General features: G+C 25.7%; 1 protein-coding gene across 3 annotated transcripts; it reads left to right on the top strand.

Annotated features, from left to right (window-relative positions):
• The first annotated feature begins 60 nt into the window (after positions 1-60).
• LOC129619380 (neuropathy target esterase sws) lies at positions 61-16,203 on the top strand. 3 transcript variants are annotated; one of them, XM_055534631.1, is made up of 11 exons: positions 61-1,489; positions 3,937-5,127; positions 5,196-5,294; positions 5,346-5,479; positions 5,548-6,520; positions 6,574-6,849; positions 6,903-7,089; positions 11,695-11,811; positions 13,639-13,850; positions 13,948-14,301; positions 14,380-16,203. In XM_055534631.1, the coding sequence occupies exons 1-11, from the start codon at positions 1,391-1,393 to the stop codon at positions 14,731-14,733; spliced, it is 3,996 nt and encodes a 1,331-aa protein (XP_055390606.1). In that variant the 5' UTR covers positions 61-1,390; the 3' UTR covers positions 14,734-16,203. The 3 variants fall into 3 exon arrangements, with proteins under 3 accessions (XP_055390606.1, XP_055390605.1, XP_055390607.1); XM_055534630.1 differs by lacking the exon at positions 11,695-11,811 and adding an exon at positions 8,991-9,107 and having other exon boundaries at positions 14,380-16,202; XM_055534632.1 differs by lacking the exon at positions 11,695-11,811.
• Positions 16,204-17,024: the final 821 nt, after the last annotated feature.

The raw sequence follows: 17,024 nt of genomic DNA, 5'->3' as shown, positions 1-17,024 counted from the left end.
CGAATTTATAACAAATTTTCATGTTGCTCTTATTCACCTTGAAACGACGAGCTTGAGGTTGACGCAGTATGTGTATATTTTTATTATATTATAATAAAAACACTTATTTTATTATATTTATATTATACATCCTAAACATATGCAATTCATATTTGCTTAAATGATGACAAGAGAATATCCGTGACTTCAATATTGCTTTATAAAAAGTTTAAGTATGGTATTAATACGGTTGTAGTACCGTCTCAGAGCTTTCAATACCTTTACATTGTAAAAAAAATTACTAAAGCTTTTCGTACATTTTGGAATACAATTTTTACAATATTAATACATACTTTGACGTTTGTTTGAAATTTTCTATTTAAAATTCTGTGCAAATGTTTATTTTCAACAAACGTTACCATATCATTAAAAACATAGCATTTTTATGCTGCCTAAATTAAAAAAACTTAATAACTAGAACTTTATTGCTGAAAGTATATGCTAGTTTATTTAATTAGTTATTTCTGGCAACATTTATGTGACATGTATACGATAAGCATGTTCGATTTTTTCGATACCCAATTTACTTCTATTTTACGTATCCACTACGTATTTGACGCAGTTGGGAAAAGTGTACAATGTCAAGAGCTCTTACTAAACTTTTTGGAATATGATACTTTGTAAAGTTTACGTCATAAGCGCATTATTGAAGTCACGGTATGTTTGAATTTCAATTGAAAAAGAATTGAATAAAAAACTACACAGATATATGTACATATGTATGTGAATTTCCTACACTAGATCCGCGTGCGACTCAAGCAAAAAAATATCTCTCATAGCACTAATGTTCTAAATTTTGGTTTATTCAATTGACTTTTGCAAAAAAAATGATCTTCTGATATTTGGTAGATATTTTTCAGTGTCAATTGGCAATGAAAAGAAAATTTGCGTTCTTTACTTGAACTAACGTACCTGAATACACTTTTTTTAACGTTCGGCAACCAGATCATTTGACAACCATTTGTTCGAGTATCGAAATGTACAACAGATGAGAGAAAATGTTACATATCAAAAAATTTGCTGTCATTTAGTTTATTGTCGACAAATAATAAAAAAAGAAAAATACATAACAGCAAAACTAGAATAATAGACTTCCTTTCAGTCAAGATAAAATTTGTTCATATTTGATTTTAAAACAATAATTTTTGTAATTAAAACTAATTAAATATTGAAATAAGTTATTGATATTTAAATTATTTGAATAATTAGCAAAAAAGTGAATTGAAATCAATAATAAATGCAAATTAAAAATTCTATATAATGTGGGAAACGGAAAATAAAAAGTAACATTTTTTGTGCTTGTTCTTTTTGTTTTTAAATAAGGAAACGTGAAAAATACAACTACATCAAAATGGATTTCCTTAATATTATTAAGCTGAAATATAAAGATTATGGATCATTGGTATCAGAAAGTTGGATACAAGATCTTACGCATAAATTAGAAGCATCGGTAAGTGGGTGGAATATAATAAAATAAATAGGAAGGTAGGTAGTACCCTACGTACCTACCAAGACACTGCTATTAAAAACAATGTCCTTGATTCTTCGCTAGGCAAATACTATTATGTGCTTTGAATATTTGAAATATTAATATGTATGTACTTAAGTTGTAATGTTCTATAGTAGCAAAATGCATGTATGTATGTATGTACGCAGATTCTTTAAAAAATAATACGCGTATAAACAAAAAAAGTGCATTTTTATACATCATATGAAATAACTACAGCGTCGCAAAAAACTTTTTGTATGGGTTTATAAAATTCTTAATATGTGTGGCTACGCAATATATAATACGTATGTGTATGGATTCTATACATTTTAGACTAGAGTTTTAAATGCAAAATTTCATTCATGATTTTGAGTAAAATTTATTTTATTTAGTAACTCAATTTGAATACGGAATTTATTTTGAAAATTACACTTATAAGTAGATGAAAATCTTATTCTATTAAACTATTTCATACTACAGTCGTCATTTATTGGAATATTATGTGGGTAGGTAAAAAAATTAATTAAAATAGTACTTTAATCGAAACAGTTTTAACTAAGCCATAATTTAACTTATCTTACATGTTTTTTTGAACCATACATTTTCATAAATAATAGGCCATGTTCATGATTGGATTTCGGGAATGTTTTCAAATTCTTTCGGCTTAAATTTTGTTTTTAAAAATGTCTCATATCCTAAAAGAATACACCTACCTAAGTAGGTGATATATAAATAATAATAAAGTGTACCTAACGCATAAATAAACTCATAAATAAAGTGTACCTAACGCATTTACCTGGGTAAACCATCTATAATTCTTTCCGCAAGCCTATAAGGCTATGTTTTTAAAAAACTATTGTTAAACATTCAAATACATATTTTAAAATTTCATGATGAATTTTAGTTCTCTCTGTACTTATTAGTAATTATTTTCAAAATATTTTTGTTTACAAAAACAAAAATCAAATAATATTTTTTTCAATGCCATTCTTAGTGCCTTACTAATTTTAGATACAAATTATTTTGAATAGAAACATTAGGCCGATATTGAGAATTTTGTATTTTTGCGTAATATTATATATATAGTACACACTCTCGTATTTAAGGTATACGAGTGAATATAAAAAATTTAAGTATGCTAGTTAATATAAAAAATTTGCAAAATATTTGCACGTATGTATGTATGTTTGTATATAAGTAACATCGTTTTTTCATTGATTTAGATTTTTTTTCAGTTGTTTACGAATTTTATTTTTTACACTAATTTAATAATCTATTAAAATAAATTTCACTTAATTTACTGAAATATGAATATCGATTTTCACATTGCGGTTTTGTTAAAAACATGAAAAATAATGTCAAATCGTTCAGATTTCTTTTAAAGTTTTGCACAAATTATTCATTAATCAGATGATCTGAAGCAAAATATTCTTCGATCTTAGTATTTACTCAAAAGAACAAAGGATTTAATTGAAGAAGATATATAATAATTAATGCACTTGGAAATAAAATACATACAACATTATAAATGAGATTTAATAATTCAGTATGCTAAATAGGCTACCTACAAGATGATTGCATGAGATATTCATCATTCAACTTGGAGTAAACCAAGAAGTAAGGTTGAAAGTGATTCGGAGGGGGTGAAATTGAAAATGATTAGAAGAAAAGTGATTTGAGCATCAATATCGCTTACTGATTTAAATGCATATTTTTAATATACATGAATCGATGGAGAAACTTCTCTTCATTCATCAATTATGTATCTAAGATATAAAATAAAAGAAAAAATTAAAAGCGCCAATGATAACCTACAGCTCTTAATTAAATTTTTTATGTTTTCTAAATTTAACATTCATTTTATACCAAAATGAAAACTCACATACATAAAATACATTCAAATATTCGTTTTCAATGAAAAGGTCTTAATGTTAATTGATTTTACTAGTTATTATAAAATAGTATTATCAGAAAGCTTAATTTTATCAAGATTGGAAAACTTTACAGGAATGATCAATTGAAATTTAATTTCGATTTATGAATTTATTTAAAAAATAGTATGCAATATGAAATTTTTATTTGTTTTTGTTGTATAATGTACGTAGATTTTTTATGTTTTTTTTATTTATTTTAATTTTTTTTAAATACTTGCTTGCTAAAATTGGTGAAACATATTTAAAAATAAATGTTCAAGCACCTTACTATGCTGTATCAAATATAAGATTGGATGTTAAACATGCATAACTTCTTTTAAAACTACTGAAGCTAATAGTAATGATCTGCCATTAAAAACATATAGTTCTCATTAACATATAATTCTTTTTAAAATATTATTCTTATAACATGTCTTAAAAATATTTAAATTAAAGAAAACCAGTACAGATCTTTTTTTTTTACATTTTGTTTAGGTTATGCTATCTATTACAATAGGAATTTTGATAATTCTTTCATTTATTGGATTATTTTTATATCGAAGATATTGTTTACGAGCCAGAGAATTAATTGAACAAACATTAGATAGAAATGAAATCAGACTACGGTTTCGTAAGCGTGATAAAATGATATTTTATGGGCGCAGAATGTTGCGTAAAGTGAAAAATGTTTCTGGTCAAGTATACGGTGGGCAAGGTAGGAAACGAGCAGCAATTAAAGGCTTTGCACGAAAAATTTTACATTTAAAGCGGGATGATCCAATGCAAATAAAGACTGTAGAACCTCCTCCAGAATATTTGGAAGAAACTGCTGAAGGTAGCGATAGAGTTCCACCGGATGCTTTATGTCTTTTACAAGGCATTCGTATATTTGGCCATTTTGAGAAGCCAATTTTTATTGAGTTATGTAAAAGTACTGAAATCATAAACTTGCAAACTGCAGAATTTTTGTTTAAAGTTTCTGATCAAGATGACAGTGTTTTTATTGTTCAATCTGGGGCAATAGATGTTTATATAAGTAACTTAGATGGTAGTGTTACATTGCTTAAAACAGTACGAAAAGGAGAAGCTATAACATCGTTGCTCAGTTTTATTGACGTTTTATCGGAAAATACCAGCTTTTTCAAGAGTGTTGCAGGAAGAGCTGTTCAGCCATCTAAAGTTATTCGTTTACCAATGAGAGCATTTCAAGAGGTGTTTAATACTCACCCGGATATTATGATTCGAATTATTCAAGTTGTGATGATGCGACTTCAACGTGTAACATTTACAGCTCTGAGGAATTATTTAGGTTTACATTCAGAGCTTGTACAAAATTACATGAGAGTTAAGCAAGTTCCTTCAACTGGAGCACCAACTAGTTCTTCGAAATTATCCCCGGGTCATAGGCGTAAACATTCGGAAGTTTATATGGAACATAGTTTATCAACTGATACTATTCAACCAGACATGATACAAGATTTAACTGCTTCACATGATGCAGCGAGATGTGCTTTGGCCTTCATAAGCAGTGAAAATGCTGATGCAAAATTAGTTTATAAATGCGCTGTTGACGGATTTTTAAATCAACTAGGTTTAACTGAAGAAGATCGCCCTCTTCTAGAGGGAAATGTTGAAGTTGAGGAACTTCAGCCTGGAGTAACATTAATCGATGAAGGAACAATCGATGTAAATTTTAATAATATTACTTCATTTCATTATATTATATTGAGACTCGTATTAATATTTATTTTTAGAATGTATGTCTATGGTACGTTTTAAGCGGAAGTCTTTCAGTACTACAATGGAGCGAAGAACTTTCCAAAAGTAATAATAAGAAAACCAATGGACGAGAGGTAGTTTTGCACACACATTTAACATTTTAATAAAAGAATAATTTTTTTTAGGTTTTTATTCACAACGTTCATCCTGGGGAAATCATTGGAGCTCTTGCCATTTTAACTGGAGAAGCTAGTTCATATACAATCCGCGCAAAACATCACACGCGTGTAGCTTTAATGCGGCGCGCAGCTGTCTATAAGTAACAAATATAACATTTAAAAATTAATTTCTGAATTTTTAATTAAAATTAATTTAATTTTGTTTAAGTGTAATGGGGGAAAGACCGAACATAATTTTAGATTTGGCAAGCACTGTCGTTCGTCGTTTATCACCATTAGTACGACAATGTGACTTTGCTATAGACTGGATATTTCTTGAATCAGGTCGTGCAGTATATCGCCAAGACGAAACTCCAGATAGCACTTATATAGTTCTATGTGGTCGTATGCGTTCAGTTACAACTCATTCTTCAGGTAAAAAAGAAATAGTTGGCGAATACGGTAAAGGAGATTTAGTTGGAATAGTTGAAATGATAACAGAAACGTCGCGTACCACTACTGTAATGGCTGTTCGTGATTCCGAATTAGCGAAATTGCCAGTTGGATTGTTCAATGCTATTAAAGTTCGTTACCCCGCGGTTGCCTCTAGATTGATGTCACTATTGAGCCATAGAATGTTAGGAATGCAAACACGTTTTGGAGGACCGTTAGATGCTAACCACGTCACGCATAGATTCTCGACTGTAGCTTTAGTACCAGTAAACGATGATGTGCCATTAACAGCATTTACTTATGAATTATATCACTCATTATGTGCGATTGGACCAACTTTACGTTTAACATCAGAAACTGTTCGGAACTCATTAGGGCCAATGTTTTTAGAGCCAAGCAATGACTATCGCCTTACATCATGGCTAGCGCAACAAGAAGATCGTAATATAATAACATTATATCAGTGCGACTCTTCTCTAACTGCTTGGACACAACGCTGCATGCGACAGGCTGATGTTATTATAATTGTTGGTTTAGCAGATCGTTCCCCAACTGTAGGAAAATTCGAACGTGAAATCGATAGATTAGCGTTGCGTACTCAAAAAGAATTAGTTCTCTTATACCACGAAGCTTTGTCTGACAGGCCAGTCGGCACTATACATTGGCTTAATATGCGACCATGGGTTACACATCATCATCACATTCAATGTCCAAAAAGGATGTTCACTAGAAAAAGTCAATATAGAATTGTAAGTATTAATTTAAAGAATACGGAACCATTTTTTAAAACGTTAATTTTCAGAATGACCTATATAGTCGTGTTTTGATGTCTGAACCAAATATGCACTCAGATTTTTCACGTTTAGCACGTTGGCTAAGTGGTAATTCAATTGGACTTGTACTAGGCGGTGGAGGAGCACGTGGCGCAGCCCATGTTGGAATGTTAAAAGCTATACAAGAGGCTGGAATTCCAATAGATATGGTAGGTGGTGTAAGTATTGGAGCTTTTATGGGAGCTTTATGGTGCTCTGAAAGAAGTATAACAACTGTAACACAAAAAGCTCGAGAATGGTGTAAGGTAATTTTTTTTATTTTTTTTTATTTAAAGAATTACTGTTATTTTAATTTTAGAAAATGACTCAGTGGTTTCGTCAACTATTAGATTTAACTTACCCTATAACATCTATGTTTTCGGGTCGAGAATTCAATAAAACAATTCGGGATACATTCGGCGACGTTTACATAGAGGACTTATGGATACCTTATTTTACATTAACTACTGATATTTCGGCTAGCTGCCATAGAATTCATACGAATGGTAAGAATTTAAATGATCAACGTAACATTTTTTTTCTCGATTCATTTTTTTTATTTGCTTGATTAAAGACTCTTAATTATTTTTGAAAAATATTATATCTAATAGCAACAAAAATTATATTTTAGTGATTATTATTACCATGAAATATGATATGGTATTTTCCACAAATAACAATTATAGTATTAGTGCTTAATTTTTCATATTTTAACTTGAACTAAACTGAAGTATAAATATGTTTCAAAAATAATAATATAATCTCAAATGTTTAAAGTATCAGATGTGAATTATTAAATTGATATCTGTACGAAAACGTAAGCGTAACTCATTTTTAATTGCCATTAATTAACAGAAATATTTTAAAAGCTATGTTCTTAATTGATGTTTTAAATACCTCAGTACTTGACTGAAGTTTCTCAGTACACTTTGAAGTTTTAAAATGTTCTTTTAATTATTTTTACACTATTTGTATTATAAATCAATTGTAGCACGATAGTTTTCAAAAGATTTGTAGAAAAAATTATCAAATTTTAAATCATATATTAGAACTTATAATTTCCATATACACAGAGTTATTTAATACCTATAAACATTTTGAAGATGTAAGAAGTAATGAAAAAGATATCTCTATATTTACGGATACATTCTTTAAGAATGTCGATATTTAACTTATTCGAATGTTAAATGTTTTTTAATATTAAATTTTCCAAAACATAAAGGTATTTTTCTATGCAATGAAATTTAAAGAGGTTATGAATAAATATTTCAAATATTGAGAGTAATGAATTAAAAAAGAAAATTTATGTAAGTGGAAATGAAAAATAAGCATTTATACTCAAAAATAAAAATTATTATTTTATATTTAGTTTTAGTTTATATTGATTTCTTAATTGGCGTTAAGTTAGTTGATAAATTGGAAAGAAAATTCGAAGTTGATAAAAAAAGGAAAAAAACAAAAACCCGTTCTGAGAGTTTTACATTGTAAAAGCTAATTTCATTTTAATTTTTCGAGAAATTATTAAAAAGCATTTCTGCAAAATTCTGCATCATTTACTCTTTTTTTTTAATTCTTTATGCAGAAATATTAAAATTATCTAAACATTTTTACAAATATACATTAATAATAATAATATAAAGAGTATAATTAATTTATTAATTCAACATCATCCATTTTCACATCTTATTTAAGTTAGAACAAAATGGTGTATGGTTATTTCTCTAATTTGCCTTTACCTTATTATTAAATGCGATTCGAATTCATTTTTTTCGTTTTTTTCAACATAATTTTTTTTTTTTAAATTTTTTCATTCGAATGAAAACATTATTAGTTTTTGTTTTTTAATTATAAAATTTTTTTATTTTTAAAATAGAAATTTTAATTTTTTGATTGCAAATTGATTTGATTTTTATAATAACAAAGAAAATGAATAACTAGAATGTTTAAAAATCTGGTGCACATTAGAAAAATTATTTTATAACTATGTGGTGATACGAAATTTATCAAAATTGTCAAAAATTTAATTTGGATGTCCCTAAAGAACATATATAGTTATGGTGTTCCTCTAAATTTCATAATTTTCACGGTGTCAAATACAAATATACAAGAACATGCATGTATAAAATTGAAAATGTTTCTTTTTCAAAATTTTTGATAAATGAAATTTAGTTGATCATAACCACGAAGTTTTTACTCTAATTTAGCTAATTAGGTAATTTTTCTAATGGGAACTGGCATTATTTTGCGATTTTATATTTCCTTTCACTTGTATTATAAAAATATAAAACACTTTAAATAAAGTAAAAATAAATAAAAGAATTTAAACAAGAAGAACATAAATAATATATAAATAGAATTTAAAAAATAATAATTAAATAAAATGATACATAATATAACTAAAAAAAAGGCTCACTGTGGCGTTATGTGAGAGCTTCTATGTCTTTGAGCGGTTACATGCCACCGTTATGTGATCCAAAAGATGGCCATCATTTGCTTGACGGAGGATATGTTAATAATTTACCAGGTAATGTTATATATATATATATATATATATATATATATATATATATATATATACCTATACATATATATATATATATTTATATATATATTGTATATGTATATATTTGTTTTTTTTTTATATTTTTAAATTTTTTCATTATAAATCTTTCTTTCTAATGGGTTTTTTAAATGTATTTTCTATTCATTTTTGTCTAACATTCGATGTAATTAACATTGTATGCGTAGCTTTTAATTTTTATTGATATCGTTTCTAATATTTTCAAATATTTAATATAAATGATTTAGCGATTAGTGAATTCGATGTAATTTTATATAGAAGGAATATTTAAAGCAAACATTCTTTGTTCCTCAATACTAAAGCAAACAAAAAGATTTTTTTCAAATGTTAATATAAAAATTATTATTTTGGTTATAGAAATTATACATGTTATTAGTCTAACTTAATAATAGGAAATAAATAGAGCATATTTTGAAAGTAAAAGAGCTTTATTAACAAATTTTTTAAATAGCGTTTTAATATTTTTAAAATGTTTAAAAATTCAATTTTCAAAATTTGATTCTAAAATTAACCTTACATAATTTATAAGATATTCAAATCAATAAATTAAAAACATACATATTTGAAAATATTTTAATAAGTTATTATTTTGCCATAATAAATTGCATTTTTAGTTATTGTTTTTTTTTATTTAATAAAGTGAAGTGATGGCATGACAATTGCGCATGGGGTTGGTATATGTACATATTTTATATATATAAACATATAAAATAATATACGTATTCAAGTTCAGATTGTAGTTATTTTGATTATCATATCCTATCATTCATGTTTTCATTAAATATTTTAATATTAATATCACATAGATGTTGTGTACAAACAATCACTACAAAAAGAGGTTTGAAATTTTTAATACTCGATTTATCAAAAAAAACAAAATTATTCCTAAGAAATTTACGACCAATTTTTTTTTAAATTTATAACATATTCCTTAAATTTTGCTCATCTTGTACCAGTATTTATATATTTACGTAGTCGCTTTTTCAAATTTACTTCTACATAAAAAAAAAACATAGTCAAAACAATGTAAATATAAATTTAAAATTTCAATTAGAAAATATTTAGTTTACATTTCATCGGAATTATTAAACCTAAGAACGGGTAAAAAACTCACTTTTACTTCTGAACTTTGCTATAATTTGCTATAAATGATTATTGAATTTTTACTAAAGAGACTTTTTCTCAAATTCTTCAAAAAAATTTGACTAAAACATTAGTTTATTATGAAACTAACATTTAATTGATTTGTTTGACTAAAATAATTTTAAAAAAATTTAAACTTTCAAAGGGTTAAATTTTGTTAAGTAAATTTAATATGAAAAACGTTAAAAAAAAATTTTAGTCATGTAAGGAGTCTCTAGTTTGAAATACATAGAAACACTTTGCCATGTTTTTTTTTGCAATTAAAAAAATATGTATTTTATTTAAACAGGAATTACGAGTATTACGGAAATAATTGTATACAAACGTGATTTACAAAACAATAAATATTAATTAAATTATATTCATATGAAATGCATCCAATGGCAAAATGAATTTGTAATGCTACTAAATCTTAATTTTTTAAAAACTTTAAAATTTTATGAATACCCAGATTACATTTTAGCATATAATTAAATATTTTAAGTGTTAAAACACAATTTCTTACAAAATATTGTTGAAAAAACAATACTTTATTTAATGTTTTAATATTTTCCATTTCCTTAACTCCAGTAAAAAATTATTCATCCAAGCTGGAGAACAATAAGACTTTAATTTAATAATTGTTAAGAACGTTAAGAAGCTTGATTCTAATATATATTTGGTTTTTATAATGTATATAGAATTTGATTTTTTTTGGCAATACGAATTTTAGAAAAAAAGACACATATTATATTCAAAATTGATTAAAAAAAATTATATCCGCTGGATTGCGCAATATCCGAACATTAGGTATTCAATTAAAATTGTTAAACAATCTTGAGAAGTAAGTTTGCATAGAAGGAGGTATAGAATTTGTCTACCTTCTATTATATCGATAAGCATTCCCTAATTTTTCTTGAAGATATTTGATTTTAATTCAAGCGTATTTAAACGTATATTTAATTCAAGTGTTGCAATTTTAAAATCACGTTGAAGGTAATAACACAGAGTGTAGACATTACTTTTCTTAAATAATTATGTATGATTATAAAATTATGTATGTATATAAAAATGTGGTATTGCTAGTGAATTTGTAAATCACAAAATCACAACTCTTTGGTTAAATCAAATATATCAATAAAAAGGTGAAAAAATAGTGATTTTGTTTTTGCTTATATTTCTATTATTTTATTAAATTCTTTGAAGAACACAAATTGTATGGATTATTATTGAATTGAAGAAGAACGGTGTAAAAAACTCAGAACTGGGGCTTAATTATAATTTTTTTGTTTATTGAATACAAAAACAAATTAAACAAAAAAAAAAAAGTTTGAAAAAAAATCTCTAATTTACGAAATAAAAAAATAAAACAAAAAACCACCAATCTCCCCGATATTACCAAATATAGGGTGTTTATGGCGTTATGTACGTTCAAGCATGTCAGTAGCTGGAATATTTCCTCCCATGTGTGATTACCGGGATGGTCATCTTTTAATTGATGGTTGTTACGTAAATAATGTACCAGGTAAAAAAGAAACTTATTTAATTTTTTAATGATTTTTCTAATTTTTAATTATATTTTATATTTTTCTTTTTTTTAACTTTTTTGCACTTAATTTACATATCATAATTTTGTTTTATCGTTTTAATTTTTTTTACTTTAAATTTTAAAGGTTTTCATGGCCCTTTTTTATGGTTGTGAACTTTTGGCATGTTTTTTTTATTTTTTAAATTTTCATTAATTGCAAAATAATGGAGAAAGGAAATGTATTGAAGTCTATTTTAAAAACACAATCATTGGACTTTTGGTCAGTTGTTGAAAAAGTTATTAGGATAATCCACATAATTTTTCGACACGAAAAATAACTTTTAAAAAATAACTTTTTCTGTAAAAAGTGAGCTAATTTTGAACTTTTGAAATTATTAAGGTTCACTATACTATTGTCCATATAGACTTCAAACATTTCTGCAATATAGTTTTTATTGTGCTAAAACATTTGTAATTTTACCTTTTTCTAGTTCGAATTATGTATTTAGATTAGTATTAACTAAGGAAGTGTATTTGTAACATTAGAAACATAAATTCTATAATATATTTGTTTATATTTTGTTGGAGATGATCATTTCTTTCTGAATATTGTACAAAGTTTTCGTGTTTTTTTTTTTAATTTAATATTATTCTTCCATTCAGATACTTTGAACTTATTTTTACCTTATTGAAATTCAATTTATTATAATGACTATGTTAAAGTATGACATAAAATATTAAGGGCACCCTAACATGAAGTAAAATTTCAAAATTGTTGGTTAAAAAAAATAATTTATTTGATATTAGCTAATATTTTTTATCATTAAACGTTGTACAAAATTAAAAAAATTTAAAAGGAAATAGATTTTGGAAAAACTTATAAGAAAATAGATAAAGTTGTAAAAGAATTTTTAACAATGGTCTAAATCTGATAAGACCCCGGAAAATTAGTTGAATTTTATGAATTTTAACTAAGTCTAAACTAATGCCAATTTTTTTTAGTTTCTTTTATATGTGAACCAAAACGGCTGTTATTACAACTAAATTTAGTTAATTGCTCTAAAACTTAAAATATTTAATAATATTTTTTTTGTACACCTATACTTTTCATTCATATATTTTCTATTTTAATTGATGTATTTATAATTATGCGTTTATTTAGATAAACAGTTGTTTTTTCATATTTACTTTTATATTAATAGTTAAGTTTTTTTATATTAATTGTCTGTAGTAATACTTATTCATAGTAATAATTATTCATAAATGTATAAAAAATGCAATATATTTCTAGGGGCAACGCAAGAGTAAAAAAATTTATTGCTCTGTTGGAAAGATTGGTTTTCGGTCTTCGGCTTATAATGAATAGTGAAGGCCCAACAACCATGTAAAACATACAGAAATAACAATGATATTTTTTTATACACATTTACATACAATCAAATAATAATAATATAAAGCGACTGCGTAAATATTTCCCATATTTTTTTCCTATTTATGTACATATGGTATATTTATTAAATATTAATAATTATTATAAAAATAAATGGTAATAATTTCACTTTGAAACTTTTAAAGTTTATTATTTAAAAAACATTTTTGTTTATTTTTTTAATATTGCTCTATGCTTTTTTTTCTTGATGGAATTTAGCGCTTTTAAGCTTCATACTTTTTAAAAAAAAATTTAGATATATGTATTTTATTTTTTGTTTTTTTTATATATACATACATATATATGATTCACAATATTATAATAAACACAAATATTTTAAACAAATAATTGAAAAAATTGACATTCAAGTTTTAATTCTTACTTTAAATTTAAAGCTGATGTAATGAAAACTATGGGTGCAGCTCATATAATAGCAATAGATGTTGGCTCAGCTGACGATACGGATTTAACGAATTATGGTGACGATTTATCTGGATGGTGGGTTCTTTATAAAAAATGGAATCCATTTACATCACCAGTTAAAGTGCCAAATTTACCAGATATACAATCTAGATTAGCTTATGTATCATGTGTTAGGCAATTAGAGGTAATATTTAAGACATATATAATGTTAATAAAATAAATATTTCTATAAAAATATTTTAAATTTGAAAACTTTAAAACTAAAACACATTTCGTTTTAGGAAGTAAAACGTTCTGATTATTGCGAATATGTTCGACCGCCAATCGATAAGTACAAAACGTTAGCATTTAGTAGTTTCAATGAAATACGGGACGTTGGTTATGTTCATGGTAAAAATCTGTTTGAAGCAATGTCAAAAGATGGACGTTTAGCACGTTTTAATAAATGGTTTATTAAAGAACCACCTCGCAAAGATCCATTTTCATTATTTGAATATACATTTGTTGATTTAGCTCAAGTTGTTTATAAAGTTAATGAAACTGAAACTAATCAAATTATGTCACATATGTATAGCGAGGATGAAGATTTAGATGGCTATATATCAGAACCTTCTTTTCATATGTCTGGTGTTCTAGTAAGTATTTCTTATTATATCATACTGGTTGGCTGTTTATCACATTGCAATCTAAACATAAAAAAAATATTTTTTTAGCGTTCAAAAAAAGATATGCGCATTAAAAGAGCTGGAGGTTCACTGTCTTTATCGGAGAATGAAATGGATTCAGATGGTGATGTCGAATTATCATTGCCGTTGAAATTGGATAGTAGTACAAGATCGCGTAGTTTAACACATACGCCACGAACTGATAGTCCTATAACTCCAGACGATAATAATAGATTGAAACAATTAGGTATTTTGGAATTTCAAGCGGAACTGCATTATCAATATCATCAAAATGAAACTTTACCAAAAACAGATACCATTTCTGATGGAATAGAAGATTTACCTTTAGATAGTGAAGAAGTTTCGTCTAGTATGAAAAGCTATACGAATAATAACAAATAATTTTCAGTTAAAATTTTATTTAGATTTGGTGATTAATTTTTACATGATTTTTTGATACCAATTGATACCAAAATATTTTTAGCTTATTTTCTTTAACTAGGTTTTATAAATAATATTAGAGGTATTCGACTTTTTTTTAGTTTTAGAGAAATTTCAAAAAGGAATATTGGAATAATTTAACCACAACAGAACTGTTCTAGATTTAGTCACTAAAAGTAATTCTTTTGTTTCTTTTTTCTTAATTTGTGTGTATTTTTTTTATTGAAAATGTATACATTATATGGAAGACAAACTTTTTTTTTCATTAAATTAATAACTTTTTTTTATGAAATTTATATTTTAATTAAACTAAAATTTATCCTAAAATGCTGTTGCAAATTTCACAAGTTTCAAAATTTATGTGTAAAATGGAAACTTTATAATTATATAGGTTAACGTTTTTTATTAACCTGTTTTATTCTAGTAGTGGAATATTTACGATATCAAAACCCTTAAAGTTTATTTTCGAATGAGAAATATGGACATGCATATACATATCTTAGAGCTATGAGAGAATCTCCGAAAAAATTTTTTAATTTTTCCATCTGAAATTAAATTTTAAAATTAAAACTTCTCACACTTTTATTAGACTCGGTGCAGTTGTATTATTTCAGTTTTTTTATTATCTGATATAGTCTTTTCAAAAACGTGCTTTTCACAAGGAAGAAAGTTGTTTGAAGTAAACTTTAGATAAAATGATAATAGAATAAACAATACCATTATAATAAGTTATTATACCATAGCAAATACCTACGTTAAAAGACAGCTACGTTAAAAGAGGCGTAATTGAATTAGGTGGCCTAGATTCTTTTCAAGTTGAATTCTAAAATTAGTTTAGAAGTGTGACAGTATTTTAGTTAAACTAAAATTACTTATTTATTATAATAAACAAAATTCATTTATTAAAAATATTTATCGGCTCGTTATGCATTTGAAATACATAAGTACGGAACAAAACAGAAAAATTGTATTCAAAAATTTAAATATTCTACCTTATTGTAAAAATATTTGATTGTTCAATTGGGCAAGCATAGGCAAACTGACGGATTTTTTTGTTTAACATCACTGTTGCTTTACTGCACAACATTTCAATAAAATTTATGTTATTTTCTCAAACAGCAGCTTTATGTTTAACAAACATTAATTAACACATCTTATCTTAGCACAAGTGTTTGACGGGTCATACAGTCCAATTTAAAATAAAATTTTTGATACGTTTTGGCATAAAATATTAAAATAAATTATATTGTAGAAAGAATTAACTCTAAATTTATATTTATGTATAAAAATTTTCAAATAGCTTTAAAAGTTTACATATACAGAACAAAGAAAAACAATTGTAAATGTTGATTAAAAATAAAGAAAGAAAACTTTATTAATGAAAATTAGTTCTTTTACCAATTTATATTTTATGAAATATTTATAATTTGACAAAAAACACTGGAAAATATAATATACGAATTTCCAATAGTTTCTGATAAATATTTTGTGATTTGTTTCGTTAAAATATTAGTCTGTGAATTTGCAATTCATTAGGAGATGAAAATTAAAAAATTAATTAAAGTAAGTATTAGCGTAGTGGTGAAGAAATGTTGAATCAGGGAAACGGAATCTCGTGCGGGTCTACAGACAGTTTAATTTTTTTACTAAGTGATATTTACGTTTAAAAATTTTATGTTATTGAACAATTAAAATTATTTTTATCAAAAATTTTATGCAACGGGGATGACTAATTGAAACAGCATATTACCACCTTTTCATTAAATATTACTTTTTTTTTGTTTTCATATTATTCGTACAGAAAATAAGAATAAAAAAACAAAATAAGATTATTACAATTAACAAAGAAATTAAAATATTTACATTAAAAAAATATATTTTACAATCACTGATCCATAGCGTACGCTCATTAAAGCGAATTAATATACATTGAGAAACAAGAACTTAAGTGCGAAAGATTGAAAATACATACATATATGTAACATACGGACTGCATAAATTCACCGCTTCACTATTCTATACCACCCTTACAACTCAACTCCCTCATTATATGCAAGTTGTTGTCAAAAATAGCGTTATAATCATAATCACAATCATGCAATGGTTTTAGGATTGGATTACGCTTATGCATAGTATTTAAACAAACCATTCTACGATATTCTTTTTAATTTTAGTACACGTTAAGGTTCATAATTATATAAAATATAGATACAAGTTAACGAGGGATCAAATAGCGGGCATGTTAAAACAAG

Source organism: Condylostylus longicornis, unplaced genomic scaffold, assembly GCF_029603195.1.
Source record: "Condylostylus longicornis isolate FDR11 unplaced genomic scaffold, ASM2960319v2 ptg000013l, whole genome shotgun sequence".
NCBI lineage: Eukaryota > Metazoa > Arthropoda > Insecta > Diptera > Dolichopodidae > Condylostylus > Condylostylus longicornis.
Note: the sequence above shows the minus strand (reverse complement) of the source record. Positions and strands in the feature narration are given on the sequence as shown.

Bases quoted from the DNA above. Each gene is read 5' to 3' on its own strand.
- LOC129619380 (XM_055534631.1), top strand. From the start codon at position 1,391: ATGGATTTCCTTAATATTATTAAGCTGAAATATAAAGATTATGGATCA. The intron at 5,128-5,195 runs GTAAATTTTAAT...ATTTATTTTTAG, and splicing joins TCGATGAAGGAACAATCGAT to AATGTATGTCTATGGTACGT. The intron at 7,090-11,694 runs GTAAGAATTTAA...TACCAAATATAG, and splicing joins CCATAGAATTCATACGAATG to GGTGTTTATGGCGTTATGTA.